The 19,564-nt window shown below is 40.0% G+C and overlaps 2 protein-coding genes and 1 pseudogene across 2 annotated transcripts; 2 read left to right on the top strand and 1 right to left on the bottom strand.

Annotated features, from left to right (window-relative positions):
* Positions 1 to 1,751: 1,751 nt before the first annotated feature.
* On the bottom strand, positions 1,752 to 19,476 carry LOC145488091 (polypeptide N-acetylgalactosaminyltransferase 13-like). The gene is made up of 8 exons (XM_081466875.1): positions 18,151 to 19,476; positions 17,134 to 17,309; positions 6,838 to 7,213; positions 6,256 to 6,373; positions 5,167 to 5,481; positions 4,380 to 4,481; positions 3,174 to 3,311; positions 1,752 to 2,846 (listed from the first exon to the last, which is right to left on the bottom strand). The coding sequence occupies exons 1-8, from the start codon at positions 18,543 to 18,545 to the stop codon at positions 2,688 to 2,690; spliced, it is 1,779 nt and encodes a 592-aa protein (XP_081323001.1). The 5' UTR covers positions 18,546 to 19,476; the 3' UTR covers positions 1,752 to 2,687.
* LOC145488125 (adenosine receptor A3-like) lies at positions 7,242 to 10,511 on the top strand (annotated as a pseudogene).
* On the top strand, positions 11,250 to 13,961 carry LOC145488126 (adenosine receptor A3-like). The gene has a single exon (XM_081466918.1). The coding sequence runs from the start codon at positions 12,710 to 12,712 to the stop codon at positions 13,619 to 13,621; it is 912 nt and encodes a 303-aa protein (XP_081323044.1). The 5' UTR covers positions 11,250 to 12,709; the 3' UTR covers positions 13,622 to 13,961.
* Positions 19,477 to 19,564: the final 88 nt, after the last annotated feature.

The following is a 19,564-nucleotide window of genomic DNA, read 5'->3' as shown; positions in this document are numbered from 1 at the left end:
AAAATGTTCCGTGATTTATCGCTAGGTGTTCTTAACTTTTTTAGCTAGTAAAAATTTAAAACTTTCTGTTACTTCTGAAATTGTGTATTAAAACCATCTAACGACTTGAGAGACACTTAACAATTGTTTCAGATTGACTCGTTTTGCTTTCGAGGTGGGTCAGAAATTGTTCCCGAACCCGTCCGACACACAGTAGAGATATAATAAATATCTTATTAACTTCGTTTTCTCGGTCCGTACTTAAGTTACGGATCCCCGTTTTTCCCTTTCGATTTTTGTCCCGCGCGCTTCGCGCTTGGGCCATAAATCAATAGGAAAAACAGTGTCCGTAACTTGTAGTAAGGCCCTTGAGCTCGGTTAGTCAGAGGTATTTAGAACATCAATACGAGATGTTTCCAGTTTTCAACTTATATCGCTTGGTATCACGAGTAAACGAAATAGCTGGCACAGTTTTATTTATCGAATCATAGAGCCTGACACACAACAATCGCCGGACATGACATGAAGTAAAACAAATTTTAACTTTATTTACCGTGAACTAACTATTTCCCCAGTTGTGTACAAAAGCTAAGCGCGTATTCAAAGGGCTTGTGTCTTAATACATTCCAGGAATCAAGTTACTTTGTGAGGAGTGTTATAAAAAATTCCCTATAAGTTGGAAGTAAACCGCAAAATAATAAACAGTTGACTAGTGACGAAGAACACCAACAGTGATCAAAGATGCCTAACAATGGGGAAAGATTGAGACCGACTCTGAACGAAGACCTCGAAAATGTTTGGCTCACATTCGTTAAAGGAGCTAGGTCACAGTTTGCACATCTTGAAACGCTTAGCCTAAATTTTTCAAGTTCGTCGTTTGTAATCCGTGTTAATCTTCTCCATCCTTAACCATCCTTGTTCCTTTATGACTTACTGTTGTTCCTTTGGTGTTTTTCTATCTTACTAAACTATTATTTCCAGGGTTCCATCAATTTAAAGGTAATTTGATATGTGGTCAAAATAACTCAAAATACCGTGACTGAGCACCTTTAAGATTCGCTAGCAGGGAGATTGGTACAGACCACGCGTAATGCAGAGAAGCAAAAATAGATGTTTAAAAAAAGCAGATATTGCTTAAGGTGATTCCCTAGTAAAGAACCAGCCATAGATTTCGGATGAAACTTGGTATGCTGTTGTTACAGGACAAGGAGATACTAAAAATGTAGTAAAAAGAGGGGGTCACCGTGCTTGTTTTCACGCCACAATGCTGACAAATACGGTTATTTAGGTGACTTGGTAATCTCCGTGCGCAACAAATAAGCTCGATTATTTTTCAATGCAGCGTGTTATATCCCAGAGTTTGACTTTCTTTGATTGTTTATTCATCTACGTCCCGGTAAAAATGTCTTCAAATACCCTGCATTTTTTTATCCTTTGAAGGAAACATAATTTGTACATGCGCTGTTGGGCCCGTTATTTAATTTGCCAAAAAAGTAGCTATAGATTTCTGCTAATTTTTTTCTCAGTTATTGAGGGTATTATTCTTATTGAGTTTACGGAATAAAAAGTGGGGGTCACCGTGCTCGTTTACGGGAAAAGGAGCTTTTAATTTGTTTCGCTATCGAGCTTAGTTTGAGGGAAATCTCTTACGTTTTGTACGCGCACGCGCTCATGTGCGCGCGCTAATGACGCGAAAATCGTGCGCAGTAGGGATGTGCGATGCAATACTAAGGAATCACCTTAACCCTCGAGTAAACCAACGAGACATCAGATCGCAGGTTATATGATAATTTTATAAACCATTATAAAAATAATGTTAAGGGATATAATTAATATATTTATCTGACCATTATTAATCCTCATTTACTCCCACAGGTCCACGTACGATCAAATTACACAAATGTGAAAAAGCCCATTATGAAATGTAATGCGCGTTTTGCACGATTATACTTTTTCAATCAAACTCTTCAGTAAAAACTTCACAAAATGGCATAGAACTGACTATATCAATATCCCCAGTACCCTACATGTCTAAAAGACTTTCCCAACAATTTTCCATGAACTTTTAACTGAACTTAGGTGTTGGAAAGTGCTTTCGAGTAATAAATTATGGATTATTTATAAAGTACTTAATTATTGTATTGACTGTCAACAGAATTGCAAACTTAATATAACTAAAACTGCGAAATCAACCAATGTCACGGTTAACAGACCCTGTCAAAGTCGAAGAATAACGGTAAACAGTCGTTAACGGGCCAAACACCGAGATGATAAACTAAAAAGTACTCGCGAGCAGAGATTTCTAATTAATTTGTGGGAGCTGAGTGAACCAAACCTAAAGCAAACTATAGCTGACCAATCACAACAAGCTAAAATAATGCAAAGGACCAATCAGAAGGCTAATCAAAAACATGCATATGCAACCCGTTGAAAGCGCGGGGAAGTTTTGGCATTACTTCCACATGATTGGTAAATAGAACAGCACGTGATTGCTTTGATGGGCTTAAGTGAGCTGCATCTTAACCAATAAAAAGGCTCAAAATTAAAACAAACACAGAACTTCATAAATTTGCTTTCGACGTTCTATGCGTTCAAAAAAGCGCTTTTTAACATTGTGCCTACGCTTTGTTAGATAATACCATATTGCAAAACTAAGTTTGTATTTTGAAAACCACTAGTAAGAATATTACCCTAATGTCAAGTTAGGGTTATAAAATTTTCTCTTGATTTGTTTTAGTTCTGTCTTCCTCAGGGTAGGCAGTAAATCTCCACTTCTGTGTTTGCCGGTCATCGCATTTTCGCACCACCAAGCTTTCTCCTTCAACGTCCAGACAAACTTGGTAGAGGGCATGACGAATTCTTCCATCCTGTTAATACAAAAGAAGGATGACGGACAGGTGAGACTCAAATTAAAGCTTGCAGACCTTAATAAAGCGGTGGTTCTCGCTGATGCACACGTCACGCTCGCGCACCGAAATGTTTAGCATGTGAAAAAGAAATTACAAGCGCGACACTTGAAGGAAAGCTCCAAGGATGCGCGATAACTGAACAAAGGCGTCTCCTGCTCATTTCTCGTCTTCGCGCATCTTCGGACGCTGTTTTGCGTCTTACAGTTGCACGAAGGCCAATCGGGCCAAGCTATCTTGCCATGTCACCAACAAATCGAGAGCCTCCTTGTGCTAAGTGGAACCTACCCTCTCATGCTCCCACTTTTGGTTTCCGCCCAGTTTATGGCAGTTATATAACTGGACCTTCGTGCTTGGGTCGCCATTCGTTAGATCCAGGCAAAGATCATCATGCCAGAACTCCTGCTTTTTGGTGAACATGAAAAACTACAAGAAACAAGAAAGTTGAAATCATAATGACAGCCGTTAATCGATGGTCAGAAATACTGGCGGAATGGCTAACAATGACGAGGGCGGAAATTGACTGCAGCACGGGCAGACCTGAAAACGCGCGGAGAGTCGCTTTGGCGCAAGCTTAATTTTGCAAGGGATTTTATATTTCAATTTCGTAAAAAATCTTGTGAAACCGTGCAATTCCTGAACTGAACAATTCATAACTGAGCGATTTTTAAAAAGGCCGCGGTTAGTCCGTTTTACAATGCTGTACTGGTTTAAAAAAAAAATCCTTGCACCGCCTAAATGAACCATTCAGATGCAAAATCGAAACCTCTCCCGACTTCGTGACTGATATTTTCCAGCGTTATGCACAGGGTGGGTTAATTTAGGCCCGGTTCATACGTCGCATTTCTGCCGTGTCGAATTCAATTCAACGAATTAAATTCGACAGAAACTGGACGTCTGAATCGGCTGCCGCATTTCTGCCGCACGTTCGACTGGTTTTGTCGCATTATCCGACAGAAATGGGACACCGATTCAGACGTCGAATTTCTGCCGTGTCGAATCTAATGCATACATTATGTTAATGTATGAGCATGCGTAAATGTGTTCCCGCCAAAGAAAAAGAAGAAACTTGGCCATTCTCGACCCAATGCAACCTGAACATATTGCAACACATACTGCTCCGTTGTCAGCCTTCTCCTTCTTGTTCCATTGGCGGACAATTTTTAGCAAAATTAAAGTCCTTCGTCGCTCAGTATTTTCGTCCGCCATATTGAATACTCTACGTTTAAAACATTTTCCGCTTGCCGACATACCCGACAGTATAAATTCTGAATTAAGTGCGACACAAGTGTGACGTATGAATCCACAGTCGCATTTCTGCCGCACTTAATTGAATTGAATTCGACACGGCAGAAATGCGACGTATGAACCGGACCTTACATCTTGTTCTTATCGGTTCACTGTGTTGTTTAGTTTTCTATGATTTACCGCGGCCGTTGTCCAAGCTTTGCATTGGTTCTGGTTTTAAAACACTCATTTGAAACTTGTCCTTACCTGGTTATTTCCCATTCCATGGCACATGTACATGCCGGGCTCTCCGCCGGGTTCATTTTTTGCCATAGTGTCTAAGCACTGGTTGGTTCCAAGATTGCGAACCTACAGAAACAAAAGAAAAAAAAAAAGATCCATCTGTTGTTAGAGAATAAGGTAATTTTAAAAAAAATCGTAGCTTTTCTTTCAAACTGTTGTTGTTACGGTAACCCAATCGAACTTGATAGAACCGACTACAAATTTAAACTTTGATTAGTTTAAATAATCTCACAACAGGCCGCGAGATTGATTGAGAGTAAGGATGCCTGTATTGTACCCAGTATCCTTCACAGACCCTTCGCCATTTCTCCGAGTCGCTGAGAGACTGGCGCAGATCTGCATTAACTCTCATAAACCTGACTGACAAGAGTGTATTATTCTTCCCTGGGTATTGGTATTAATGACATGGTAATAAGTTATGGGGAATCGAACTGGCCTGGGGCAAGCCCAAGACCAGGCGAAAATAGTAGCGGACAGCGAGATCAAGCCAGACTTACTCGTTGGGTGGGATGCTGGGTTGCCAACCGCTTCGCTTTCGAGACTTCGAGTAGAGTGATAAAGTGGAACACGTGTAAATTCTTTTATACCTTCATTTGGATAATCCCCAAAGTACAAATTACCAATGCAAATGGCGTTTGCATAGGGAAAAGATACAAGGTAGAAATCAAGAGCGCCTTGGAACAAGTTCGCTATATAATCAATAACGTGTGATAGCTATAGTTTTCGAACGTTGAACATTGAAGCCCCTTACCTCCCCTCGTCCGTAAGGATACATATCCGGGACATCCAATTCAGGAATGATATTCGTCAGATACCATTTGAAACTTTTACAGTTCAGTTTATTTCTGAGAGCCTTTCTTTCCGATACGTCTCCAAAAGACTTTCCTTTCAGCTGTGGCCTCATGGCATAGTAAATGTCTTTATATTCATCCATCCAGACTTCCGCTAATCTCATGTTATTCTTGTCAATAGCTCCTTCACCAATCTTGTACGGCTGGCTCTCTCTGAACACGTGACCGACCTTGGAACAAGGCAGGATTTCAAGGGACCCCCCGCACATCCATATCTGAAAGACAAAACGACAGTTCAATAAGCTACGTCACGGTTTGCGCATCTTGAAAAGTTTAGCCTAAATTTTTCAAGTACCTCGTTTGTAATCCGTGTTAATCTTCTCCATCCTTAACCATCCTTGTTCCTTTAAGGTTTATTGTTATCTCCTTTGTGTCTTTCTTTCTTAGCAAACCACTATTTACTTTGTTAGTGAACTACTATAGGTGGCCAAAATAACTCAAAATGCCGTAACTCAGCTCTTTTTAATGAAAAATCTGGATCAATGTAACGTTTCTGACTTCCTTGTTCAAAAATTAAAAAATAAAATATTTTAGAAAACGTATCTTTTATTTCGAACGCATGTGCTCGAGCCAAGGTTGGTAACAAAGATGAGGAGAGAATTTCCGCCCAGTCTGTGATAATTGTTGAAGAGTCCACTTGTGGACAGAATTGAACACATAAGAACAGTCTCTCGTATCTCGATTGACTCTTCCAGGCGTTCAGTTAATAGGGCGCAGCGGTAGAAATGGCGCGCGAAAAAATAGGGGTGAACCGCGGCGCGGGGAGGTCTCTCTCCATTTTTCGCTCTGCCACTTTTTCGCGCTGCGCCCCAACTAACTGAGCGCCTGGGAGACGATAGTATCTCGAAAGCGCGACGATCCAGTTGAAAGGTCTGGGTTTTTTGATACAACGGCCGAAATATGGACTTTTTTAAACGTTAAAGAAAGAACGACACAACGGCCTACCGAAGATTAATCTATGCAAAGAATCGAATAGGTCCATAACTTACCCGGAATGACATTTCCACGTTTTCGCCTCCCCAGTAAGACATTTCAGTGTCATAAGAACCAATTTCATAAAAATAACTTCTGTCGATTGCAAATAACCCGCCGGCCATTGTGGGAGACCTAACAAAGGGTAGGAATATTTTAAAGATAAGAATTCGGAAGTTTTTTAACTTTGTCACTCCACTAACGGGACAGACGTTTCTCCATAGAGCAGGACAACTCTCGAAAACGGACAATTCCAATTATACACAAAAGCCACATTTTTGAGCTTTAATGGGCGGACACTAAGCGGAGCTCTAATATGCGGATGTAAACCAGTCTATTTTTGTTGCCTATATCAGTATATTTTATAACAGTATGTAACTGATAATTTTCCATGTATAAATAAATAAAGATAAATAATAAATATAGATAAGAGTAACGATAACCATGACAATGCTAGTGATAACGATTAAAACAACGAAAACGAGAAAATGGCGATAATTATAACAACTATGACGATTAAAGGTGACAACAAAAATAGAAATGACGATGATGATAATGATATTGCTATAATTTGACAGGGAGAAGATAAACTTGATTACCTGATGGGATCGGCATCGCTTTTTCGCCGCTGCTTCTCATAATCCGGCAACGCTCTCCACTTAAACGTCAATTCCCAATTAAAAATCCCTCTATTATAGCCTCCTTTACCCTTGGCGTAAGAAAACGTTCTTAAATCAACAACTTCAATGTCCGGGGTTACAACAATTGTCCTGTCATGTGCGATCCTTGCCAGCAGCGGTTCTAACCAACCGTAGTTAGTTTCGCAATGAGAATCCAAGAAGACGAGCACTTCTCCTTTCGCTTGTTTAGCGCCAATGAGTCGCGCGCGAATCAGTCCTTGACGAGTCTTTGCTCTGACGAGATGAACTTTGGGTAGCTGTTCGATGTAAGATTCTAGCTCTTTGTCGAGATGAGCTGAAAACATGAAATCAAAATGCAAAAATTACTCAAAAGGAGGAGATGCGGTTTAGTGGGGTGTTGATTACCATACTACTAGCTCGTGGAATAATTGTTAAATATTGAATAATTGTTAATTATGAACGCAAGCGCGTTAATTTGCACTACTGTGCAAATCAAATTAAAAAGAGAGGATAAATTTGGCTGCCTTCAGCCAATGGAAATAAAGTAATTTTCTTAAGTTATATAACAAATGAACAAAATGGGGTGGAAATAAAGATATGCCACATAATCCAGTGGGTTTAAGGTCTTGGTAGAATTTCAATTTCCAGTGTTCGGAGTGAAATATAGCAGAGACTTAACTTTCATTTTTCGTGTTTTTATTTCCTCCGCAAGTGTTTTTGATCTGAAACAGCTGTCATTTCTCATATTTAGCCTGCTGGAAATTTGTGCATCAATATTTTTAAAGCAATTCAGACATTCATGTGGCAAGTAATTACCAGCTTCAAAAACTGTCTTTATTTTCCCAATTAACTATTCTTGACAAAAACTATCTCACTTTCCAGCACAAATGCGACTTCATCATGTTAAAAACTTGACGAATCGGCAAAATTAATAGCCGCACCCTTCAAATCAAAACAAAAATAACTTAACAAAGGCGCCAAACAGTTTTAAAGGACAACTGGATGTGTTATCAGCGAAATATGAAATTTTCAGCCTGATGACATTAAGCTGCAACCTGACCGAGGTTTTTTGTCAACTTGCAGCGCTCTTACAGTAACTTCAATTTTCTGGCCAATCAAGACAATGGCGAACATTACCGGAGACGGAGACTTCACAAAAAAAACTGAAGCAAGTAGTCAATGCACCATATGCGGGAACGCTTGAATTTTTTACAGCGCTGGCTTTGAACATTTTTCTATCCATCACCGCATCCCTGGGCAGCACTTTGATCCTCGTTGCTCTTCATAAAGTCCCTTCCATTTATCCACCGACGAAACTTTTCCTTCGATGTCTGGCGGTCACTGATCTTTGCGTTGGACTTCTTGTACAGCCACTCTATACAACCGAAATCCTGTCTCGTGTAACAGAGGTGAGCGAGAACGTTTTGTACTATATTTACGAAGTTTCTCGAGTTTCAAGTTGGATTTTGTGCGCAGTATCTGTCTTGACGCTGACCGCAATTAATGTGGAGAGACTTCTCGCCCTGTGTTTGGGACTGAGATACAGACATGTCGTAACATTAAGGTGAGTCCGTGTAGCTATAATTTGTGTTTGGTTAATTGGTGCTTCTATTGGATTGATTCGGATGTGGAGAACAGATATCACTTTTATGTTTGCCTTTATCGTGTTGACACTTTCTCTGGTAACTTCCATTTTCTGTTTCACGAGGATCCACCTCAAATTACGACATCGATGAATCCGACAAAAAAAACAATGTTCCCCAAGGACGTTCAAACGGAGGAGGTGTTCCACTGAACATAGCAAGATATAAAAAGTCACTTTCTAGTATTTTGTCGGTGCAGCTGGCATTAGCTGCTTGCTATGGTCCCTTGGTCATTCTGGCTTTGTTGTTTGTAATCGGAATAGAAAAGGACATGGCTTGGACAATCGTAACGACTCTTGTCCACTTTAATTCATCTTTAAACCCGATCCCGTATTGTTGGACGATCAGGGAGGTGAGACGAGCTGCGAAGGCCACAATAATGCAGCTTAACTGTGTTTAGATAATTAGCTGTGTGGGTTGACTTACGGTTGCCAAGAAAAATAGCACAATGTATAAAAATAGTGAACGAAAGAGGATTTAAAGTAAAATGATCGTGCTCAAAGTTATCTTCAAATCCAGGTACCCTTTAAAATAACCGTTAAATTAAGTAGGCAATGATCTTAAAGGTGAATGAAACCAAAAAGAAACCAAAATTTTTAGTTTGTGGCAGATTAAGAAGAAAAGCTTGAAACATTCTGCGAAAGATTGACGCACCAATCACCAAAATGGCGCATCGCCCCGGTTTTAGACTGCAAACCGTGCGCTTTGTCACATGACTTTTACGACTTCACGCCAAGCGATCTCCTGACCTCAGTGGAGAGTGAGAAAGAAATACCCGTCCAGCGTCTTAAAATATCCATGAATAGATAACATGGCCAGTAAAACAGGTCATTTGGCTAGCATATTGAGTGATTTCCAACAGTAAACAACTGCCATTTAAATGCGTGGTCGCTCGCTGTAAGCTCGCTATGCGAATCATTTTAACCAGTGGTGGTCGTCAATCAATTAGGCTATCTGTGAGTTTATGAATGTTTTTCTTCATAATTAATTCATCAGTTGCAAGTTGGCGATGTGGTCAAATTTCAGCCGGGTAATCTGAAGGTGGCGGGCTGGAATGGTCGCAGTTCAAATTCTCGTGCGAGCCTTTTTTTTTTTCTCCCGAGCTACTAACGGATGCTTCGCGTTTATATTATAGGCATTGGAAAATAAAAAGGTTCTAGCCATAAAAGTAATGTAATTATGTAAGAAAATGAGACAGTATGGGAATTTGAAATAATTCGTGTTAGAATTACACCTCTCGTGCGTGAAACCCTCGCACATGATTTTTGGCAACGTTTCGGTTAAAAGCCGCTGTCAAAGCTATCGATGGATCGAATTATAAACCCAGCTTAGTTGTATACCAAATAGTCTTTACTTCGCATCCAAACGCGAAAGATCAGTTCCTCGCTTTAGCAGCCATTTTGTCAAGAATGGTCTGACAAATGTCGTCCCTCTCGAGAAATACTTTGGTCAGCGGAATTACTACCAAAAACGGGTTACGACCCATCGACTGACTGACTGACTGACTAACTGACTGACTGACTGACTTACTGACTGACTGGCTGACTGATTGACTGAGTGACGGTAGGACGGACTGACTGAATGACGGACAGACGAACGGACTGACTGACTGACGGACGCACGGACGGACGAACTGACTGATTGACTGACGGACGGACGGACGGACGGACGCACGGACGGACGGACTGACTGACTGTCTGACTGACTGACGGACGCACGGACGGATGGACATGAACCTCATACAGACCCTCATACAGACCCTCTATTAAGCAATTATTTACCCAAAGCACGTAAAGAGAAGAGATAAACTAATGGCCTGATGGCAGTTTAAAAAGTCCTTCCCGAGGCTCGGGAAGTCTTCTTTTCAGTGGTACAAGGTAAATAAACTTCATCAATAGGTAAGGTAGCCAGCATGAAAATAGAAGTGAGTGATGTATAAAAAGAAAAAACTTCACAGACTACTCGGCCGCCTACGTTTGGTTTCTAAGACCAAATAAATATTGCGGCGAAGCTAGCGCCGAGTTGAATGTCACCAATAAAGCACGATACTTTTAGTTGATACCATAAATAATAACGGTCGGAAACATGCGGCATAACAATTTTAAAGGAACATGAGCGCTATTATGTTCTTTGCTCGGCTGATAAGAAGTAAATCTTTGACACACAACGGAAAAATTACAGAGCAAATATCCAAAGGCACACTAAAACGTAATACATCGCTGTAATTACTGTAGCTATCAACGTATGTTAAAAAAAATTTAATTAACAATACAAGAACCGGCGCAAGACAGCGTTAACAAGTAGACTAAGCTTGCCTACAAAATACATCAGCGCAACTTTAGTATCTTTCGCAATTAGTATAGGTAATCGTTTGAGTGATGTCAGGAAAATCTTTCTCATTTCATTACATGACTGAGAAAATTACGAACGCATGTGCGATACTTTGTACAATGCAAATTAAAAAAATAATGGTAAATTGGTTGATCTCAGCCAGTCAAAATGAAGAAATTTTCTACGTTATAAACTAAATGAAAAAAAACCCCTCATTTCAGACCAATGACTGCAAATAAAGATCGATTTGGAAGATGTGCGACATAATCCAGTGAGCTTTAGACCTTAGTACAGTACCGTTGTCCGTAAATCTTCGAATTAGTGCCCGGGGCGCTTATTTCAAATTTTGGATAAGAAGGGACGCGCTTATTCGAAGGGACGCTTATTCGAGGGGGGGAGGGGGGGGAGGGGGGCGCTTATTTAATTTCCCAAATCGTAGCCTGACATGATCATTTTTTTAATACATCATCTGCGCGTAAACACCAACATAAGCTGTTTATTGACATAAAAAGCTGATCCTAAAGTCTAAATCGCGGCGCCGTTAGTACTTAATGTGTTCAACGTGTTACTAAACGTGTTCACAGACTGAAACAATGTACAAATCTAATACTACATGACGAAAACTATACACCCTTTGTTGTCTCGTTACTCGTCCACAAAATGGGGGGAGGGGAGGGGGGCGTTTATTCAAGGGGGGCGCTTATTTTAAATTTCGGCCGATAGGAGGGGCGCTTATTCGAGGGGGGGTGCTAATTCGAGGATTTACGGTATCTGTTTACAATTTTCGCGCTGTTCGGAGTAAAAATGGTAAAAAGCGAGTGCTTTGACATGATCAGCTGTCATTTTTTTTCTTTATAGGCTGGTGGCAATTTATATATCCATATATACAACTGAGAAAATTCCTTCAATGTGATTGGCTGAGAGCTGGCCAATTTACCGTTAATTCTAAATTTGCACTGTAGTGCAAATTAACGCGCGTGCTTTCGTGATTTTCCCAGTCATAATAAATGAGTAATCGTATGAAGGCTTGACAAATTAAGGATTTACACTACCCGTAAAGGTTCGTGCAATTTTGAGAGATTTTTCAAATACCACTCGTACTGTAAGTCCCTTTTGGACTCGCATTTATACGATTACCTATACTTATCATTTGTAAGTCGTTATGGAAATTCATGTGATAAGTATTTGCCGCCGATGGAATAAGGACAATATACTCCCATCTTATCTACTGTAAACAACAGCTAGGGGTTTTTTGATAACAGTTTAAAGACTAAAAGCCTTTAGTATTTGTAAACAGAGATGTTTGAAAAATGGCTTATACTATTGGCAAGATGACCAACTATTTAATTTTTTCAGCTGCTGTTCATAGTTTAAACCATCATTTACCCTAGGTCTGTGGAATAGCTGTTTTAAAAATTTACCGTTCGTCCCTAAATCAGAGCCAAAACTTAAACTTTCTGTTACCCACACTATTCGGCTTTCGATCCTTACTAACACGTGCAATTCTGTTCTTTCATTATCTAACATCTCGCATTTCTTTATTTTTAATTTTCAATCTACATGCGAGACGTCAATATTGAGTAATAATTTCAGCCCAAACATGACTTCTTACAGGTAAAAAACTAGACAAAGGGGCAAATTTAAAAGATCAAACCAATACACACCGGAGCCTTAATTGTAATCTAAAAATTAATTACGACGCGCAAAACAGTTATAAAGGACAACTGCATGGATGTGTTGTCAGCGACATGCAGTGAAATTCGACGTTAACTGCTAACTTCAAGCTGACCGAGGTTTCTGGTCTGATCTAAGAGCGATCTTTACAGCGACTTCAATTTTCTGATCACACAAGAACAATGGCGAACAGCACTGGAGACGGAAACTTCACAAGCAAACTGGACCACACACTCAGCCCATCATTCGGTACACTTGAATTGTTTTTAGCTTTGAACGTTTTTCTATCCATCACCGCATCTCTGGGCAATACTCTGATCCTTGTTGCCCTTCATAAAGTCACTTCTATTTATCCTCCGACGAAACTCTTCTTTCGATGTCTGGCGGTCACTGATTTTTGTGTTGGACTGGTTGCCCAACCACTCTTTGCAACCTTCATCCTGCTTATCATAACAGAGGTAAAAGGGACGGGTTTTTCCTTTGTTCACGAATCTTATAACGTTTTAACTTGGATATTGACTGGAGTATCCCTCTTAACGTCAGCCGCAATTAGTGTGGACAGACTTCTCGCCCTGTTGTTGGGAATGAGATACAGACTTGTTGTAACATTAAGGCGCGTTCGAGCAGCTATAGTTTGTTTTTGGTTAGTTAATGCTTCAGCCGGAACGATCCGGATTTGGAGTGTAAACATCTTCTTGAAAGCAGTGTCTGGTCTCTTCCTGTTTTCCCTGTTAATTGTGATTTTCTGTTACACGAGAATCCACTTCAAACTACGACATCAACAAACCCGCCTACAAAATCATGTCAGTCCCCAAGGACAAGCGAACGGAAGAGGGATTCCACTGAACATAGCAAGATACAAAAAGTCAGTTTCTAGCATTTTGTGGGTGCAGCTGGCATTAGCTGCCTGCTATGTTCCCTGGAGCATTCTGGCCTTGTTGTTTTTTATCGGAATAGACAATCTCTTGGTTTGGATAGCCACAGAGACTCTACTCTACCTTAATTCGTCTTTAAACCCGATCTTGTATTGTTGGAAGATCAGAGAAGTGAGACGAGCAGCGAAGGCCACAATCAAGCAGCTTGACTGTTTTTAGTCAATACTCCAACGACACTTTAAAGAACGCATAAATTATATTTAGTAGAAAAAGATCACAAAGGTTGAAATAAACCAAAAAAGAACTATTTGTTTTGGTGGCAGATTAAGAACAAACACTTGAAATATTTCGCGAATGATGCACCACCATCCATGATGCAGTACTTTGAAAGCAAAACATCAAGCTAGAAGCTAGAAGCTAGAAGTATCAACGCTGTCGGAGTTAAGATGAAGAGTGGTTTTAAGTACAGAACTTTTGTCAAGTCCTCCTTATTCGACTGAATTATGAACATATCTCTTTTAAAGGCGATTTGAAGAAAACTTTTCTTGTGGAGATTGTGAGAGCTGCTTTGTTGTTACTGTTGACATACAGTCCCGCCGTTTCTTTTTTTTTTTTTTAATTTTGACGTTATTGTACCTGCGCTAAAATCGGTTTACTAAATTCAAGGACATGTTAAAAGTAACATTGCCAAGGAGATAAATAATGAAGAAAAAAACGCGAAGTCGGTTTAAGTAATTCAAAATACAAAATTTTCGCAAAATCGCGGAGTTTAAGTGTCGCAAAATATGCGCGCCTCAAAATCGCGAACTAAGCGTGTCGCGAAAATTTCGTGTAATAAGGTATATACATCATCATGAATTCCTTCCTAATTCTAACGTTGTTTAGTAGAATTCTACTTGAGCACTAATGCAAAAGCTGCAATCTGATTGGCTGAGCCATTGTACACTATTAGCCATTAGTGTTCAGTGGCTTGGTGTGGTCGATAAAATTTCAACGTTTTCTCGTTTCCCCGAAGCTTTGAAAGAACATTTAAGAACAAAAGGATAGTTAAATTCCTGGGAAGGCTGAAAAAGGACATTCACGGTTTCTCGAATAAAAAAAACTCGAATGTTTTGAAAGAAACCGATAAGCGCTCGCACACCTGATAATGTCAAATTGAGAACTCAGTCCGCGGGAATTCTCTAAAGCGAGAAATTTAATATTAAGACCAGAAATATTTGGAATCGCTGTTTGAAGCAAATTTCAGTTAGAATTCTTCGGTCTCATCAACTATCACCTCATAGAAATCTCGAGCTCATAATCTAATTGTAAAGTAGATATTTCGTAATAACTCAAAAGTATGGTAATACGCGTCCAAACGAGTGTTAATGACTTCTAACTTGCCCGCCCTTCATGTAACGAAACTTTTTGTTGGTGTTAGGCGGTACAGCGCACCTGGTGACGGACACGGACTACGTACTAAATGAATGGCGGAAAAACGGTCAAATGAACTTGATTAAGAGGAAATAAAAGCGAAATTTCAGCGTTAATATATAATTTTACATGTGAAATTACAAATGCGATGGCAATATCTGTACCCTGGGTACCAGAGGTTTTTCTTGCGCGGTTTCCGGTGTTGATCATGTCTCTGTTGTGACCCGCGCGAAAACCGGGGTTTTCTAAGCGAAGTATTTCCGTCCGCCGCGAGCGAGAAAAAACCTCTCGTACCCAGGGTACAAGATTTCCTATATCTCAGTACCAAGATCTCGGCTTTAAAAGTTTATTTCAATGCTTGGAGTTCTCGATTTAATAAACAAGTAAAAAGGCCGTGATTGTACGCGTTATTTGTCACCGAGAATAAGAGGTAAAGACTTGGGAAATTATTAGAATTTTGACTAAACGCACGTGAGTCTTATGAAAATGAGTTTGATTTGATCAGGAATGAAAATGAACCTGTAGGCGGAACTCGCTTTTCATATGAATGGTTTCGCACGAAGCCTCATTTTGACACAAAGGCAAAAGGCAAGGCAACTAGCTTGGAAATGGCCTATTGACTTCCTCTGTCGTTCGAATCTCTTTATCATATTCCACTACTCGGAGGGCCTGAAACCTAGCTTGGTACTAAATTAGCTATGCGTAAAATCAAATTGGAACAAGAACACAAATTTTCTGCTCGGCTGCTCTCAAGACCTTTCATTCACTTTTCGGGTGTAAAATTATCCAGCCGAGCAAACCAGCCACCACCACCCTGTTTACCTTAAAATCGAAATTTTGATTTGAGAAAATGGTAAACAAACATTACACATGTCTGTTTCTGCGATAATTACGACAGTGGAGAGTAGCCACAAACACAATTAAGGTATCCCCTGGATTACGCCACTGTGGTTCACAGATTTCATGAGGCGACTATTTTAATTTTTTCACCTACTGATAATACTGATGATAAGGAAATAATTCGATACGATCAGTGCGACCTTTTTCTGTCATTGTTTTCTTCGGGTGCTTTTAATTTTTGAGTGCAAACAAAAACAAACAAGGGTTTTTCATTGAATTCTAAGACTTGCTTTGCAAAAGCCATCCTATCTCAAAACAAGAAACTCGTAATTATCTTACGAAGATTTCAATTTCCTGAGGCGATGGTGCAAAGACACAGTTTACAAGTTCGACATTTTTATTTAGAATTCTAAGGAAAAATTGCTTTGCGAACTTTTTTCCTTCTAAATGAATGGCGACACTTTTGTAATTACTCACTCAGAACGGCAAGCACTTGAAACACCTGCAGAACCAAACAAACACCACAGCACCGGGTGTCATCTGTTGTTTGAGATGAAGCTTTTTCGCAAAACCCCCGCGTTTAATTTAGAAGACAATAAAAATGATGCTGTGATAAAGAGAAAAGTCGAAAGAAAACAGTGCGGGGCCGGTATTTTTCAGTTTAAATCCCTCCTTATGCAAAATTCTAAAAGAGTGTGATGTACAGGCAATATTATATCAGGACCACGCTTGCTTGCCAGTAAGTATTTAAATTTCCGTCTCGCTGCGATGTTGTTTATAACATGATCGTTATTGCATAACAGACAGGCCGGGAAGAAAGCCTTGATTTATTTTCACAAATATATGGTTTGTTCGTGGGTTAACACGTTCAGGATATCAAATATCGGTCCGTTTGTCTTGATTCCATACATCAGTCGGGGAAGTGTGTAGTGAACTCAAACAGTGATAACTGTCATTCGCCAAAAAAGAAGACTATAACATCCTTTGTGCGTTTCAGTAGCAGTAGCTCTGTGTTTTCCTAAGGCTTTTCACACCTGTGTCTAAGACACACAACTGTTGCGAGTCAGTTTACTTTGGAACTATCGAACGGTTCAGGGCGGGCCAATGGGAGCGAAGCACGTTGTTCCAAAGGACTGTATGGGAAATCAGTTATCAGTCAAATTTTCAGCGATTTCTCAGCCATCAGTTTGTATTTATCACACCCCAGCTGCTATCAGTAAAAAATTGCCGACCTCACTGAGGTACGATACGGCAGTAAAATACAAGTTATATGTCGGCTGATATAAATGGGGGATTAAACCCCATCTTGGCCTGTTGTAAACGGGACTCTTTTTCACTGCCGTGACCGAAATATTAATTATATCACACTTAAAGATTTACCCTGAAATATTACCCCATTTATTTTGCCATGAACTAGCTAGATAGATCCCCTCTACTCTCCTGATAACAAGTAACCGGAAGTGGACAAACAGTCTCACCGTATCCATCGTAATTGCTATGATCATCAACCAAAATTATTTCCTTCAAATACTCCGGCGGCGACCGGGCTAACACTGTGTGCACTGTTCGTAAAAGGGTCGACCACGCTTCGTTGTGAAAAATTATGACAACACTGGCGCTAGGAAGCTTTGTTGGGTACTTGATACTTAGGCACCTGTGAAGGAAAACAACCGGAAACACATTATTAGCAATGTAGCGTGACACGACTACAAAGTTGGATTATAATTTGCATATTCGAATTGCGTAAATCTTGAGCTTTGAAGAACTGGAAGTGAAAGCAAAACGAGTATTAAATGTTCTCTTTTCTCTTGGAGTTAAGAACTGACGAATATGAGAATTAAAGAATTAAAAATTCGTAGTCAAAATAAAATTTCCGCTTAATACATGTAGCTAGATAGCATTTAGAAATACATATCACACGGCTGTCGATGTGTTTGCTAATTTAATGCGGAAAATTTAGGTACTCGAAGCGTATTAATCAACATTCCGTTCAGATAATCTGAAGAATACTATCCTTTATAGCTTTCTTGTTGCTTTTGCGTGCCTTACTAAGACAAATCTCGATCTGGTTGCATCCTTTGTTGCCGATCACCAACTGTTTTGTCTTCGATCTGTAAGAACCACCAGTATTATAATTCCACGACTGAGTAGACATTACAGAAGTCAATGCTGACCACCTTGAAATGTGTGGTCTGTTAAAAACTGTAACTTTCACTTCTACCGCTAGAACATTCAAATAAAGCAAACTCTATTCAAAATTGCGCCAAAATATTTTCAAACAACCACCATTTGATCTTTGATCGCCGTAAAACAGGTTGATAAATATTTTATTCCGGCATCAATTTTAAGGCTGAGCGAACTATAGCCCGAAATATTGTTTCGCCGCTGGAAGAGTCAAAACTATGAAGAACAACAAAGTGTTGGAAATACTTAAGCTACGATGTTAAAAGCAATGATTTTCTAGAAAAGGTTACATTTGGTTTAAATTAACTTACTCTCGCGGTCGATTATCGGGGATAGCTCTCTCCAATGAAATCTTAGCGCTTGCCAATTCGTTGAAACTGTATTTTTTGTAGCCCTCCTTCTCCTTGCTCACTTCAGCGGGATCGTCTTTGCTGTTATAGACTGCTATCCCTTGTTCTCCCGGTCCAGCGGGAATCGGGGGAATCCTCGTCACGTAAAAAGACCTGAAGTCTTCGATCGACAATTCGTATGAGGTTTCCGACGCGAGCACGGGCTTCCATGCCTGAGGAAGTTGATTCTTCGCTTGTGAGAATTCAACGTTTAAACGGTTCGTATAACTCAACAGTATTAACTCTATTGTCAGCCAAAACGCTGAAGTGAAGAAAATTGTCACGACCACATATCGTCTCCTGGTTGAATAAATCATTTCTACGGACAGTCATTTCATTCGAGAAGCATTGTTCCGCTTAAACAACCAGAGCGCCGTGTGCCAAATCACACGGAACGGCAAATCTCAAATTTGTTGAAGCGCCAACTCACAATGAAGTGCTTTCAAGATCTTGAAAAATTAACCGTGGAACGAACTAGCAACGGGTCCATGTTGTCCCTCCTCTCTCTTGTCAACAGATTGCTTGTGGTTTGAGAATCGAGAGCGAAAAGTATGCCAAGTAACTACTTACGCAAGAGTGACTTCTGTTGCGTGAAAGAGCCGTCAACTTCCGGTCTCGACACTATCGTTGAAAACTTCAAAACGAGAATCCCCGATTAATGTCAATGAATGTATTTAACGATGAACTTTTGGATAGATAATGGAGCACTGCACGTTAAACAGTACAGATCGACGCTAGTCTGGCGACGCTGGCTGGGATATGGAAATATAATGTCCTGTCACGTAAAATTCTTGCGTAGACACGTGTCACGCAAATATGAGGTACGCTATGTGTACATGTGGCTATTCTGGTAAGACGATTATCAAAACCAAAATCCCCGCACAGCAAAATTCAAACAAAGAGTATCGTAAAAAGTGAGCCATCAAAGTATGCAACAATATCAAAAACTGCACAAATTAACCCAATGGTTGGAAAAAAGATTGTAGCTCAGGAAATAAAAAAAAGATAATCATCCCAGCCAGTAGCCTTCTACGCAGACGCTCTTTGGGCTTGTCACGCAATCTTCCGTGACGAGCTTCTGCGAAGGAAACTACTCCGGCTACAAATCCCAGCCATTCACACACAATCAGAGGTCATTGTATGAACAAGAATCTGAACATAAGTCAGATTCGAAACTCATCTCCAAATAATTTGTCGATAGTCTGAGCCTCTCAGGAAACTCCGACACATTAATAGGAAATCGAAATTACCTTCTACTCACAAAAAAACGTCTTCAATAAATACCATCAAGATTCTGATTAAACTCAAACTCAGATCTCCCAATCTCTCACGGTCA

This window comes from Orbicella franksi, chromosome 5 (genome assembly GCF_964199315.1).
Source record: "Orbicella franksi chromosome 5, jaOrbFran1.1, whole genome shotgun sequence".
Lineage (NCBI taxonomy): Eukaryota > Metazoa > Cnidaria > Anthozoa > Scleractinia > Merulinidae > Orbicella > Orbicella franksi.
This window is presented reverse-complemented; position numbering and strand designations above follow the sequence as displayed.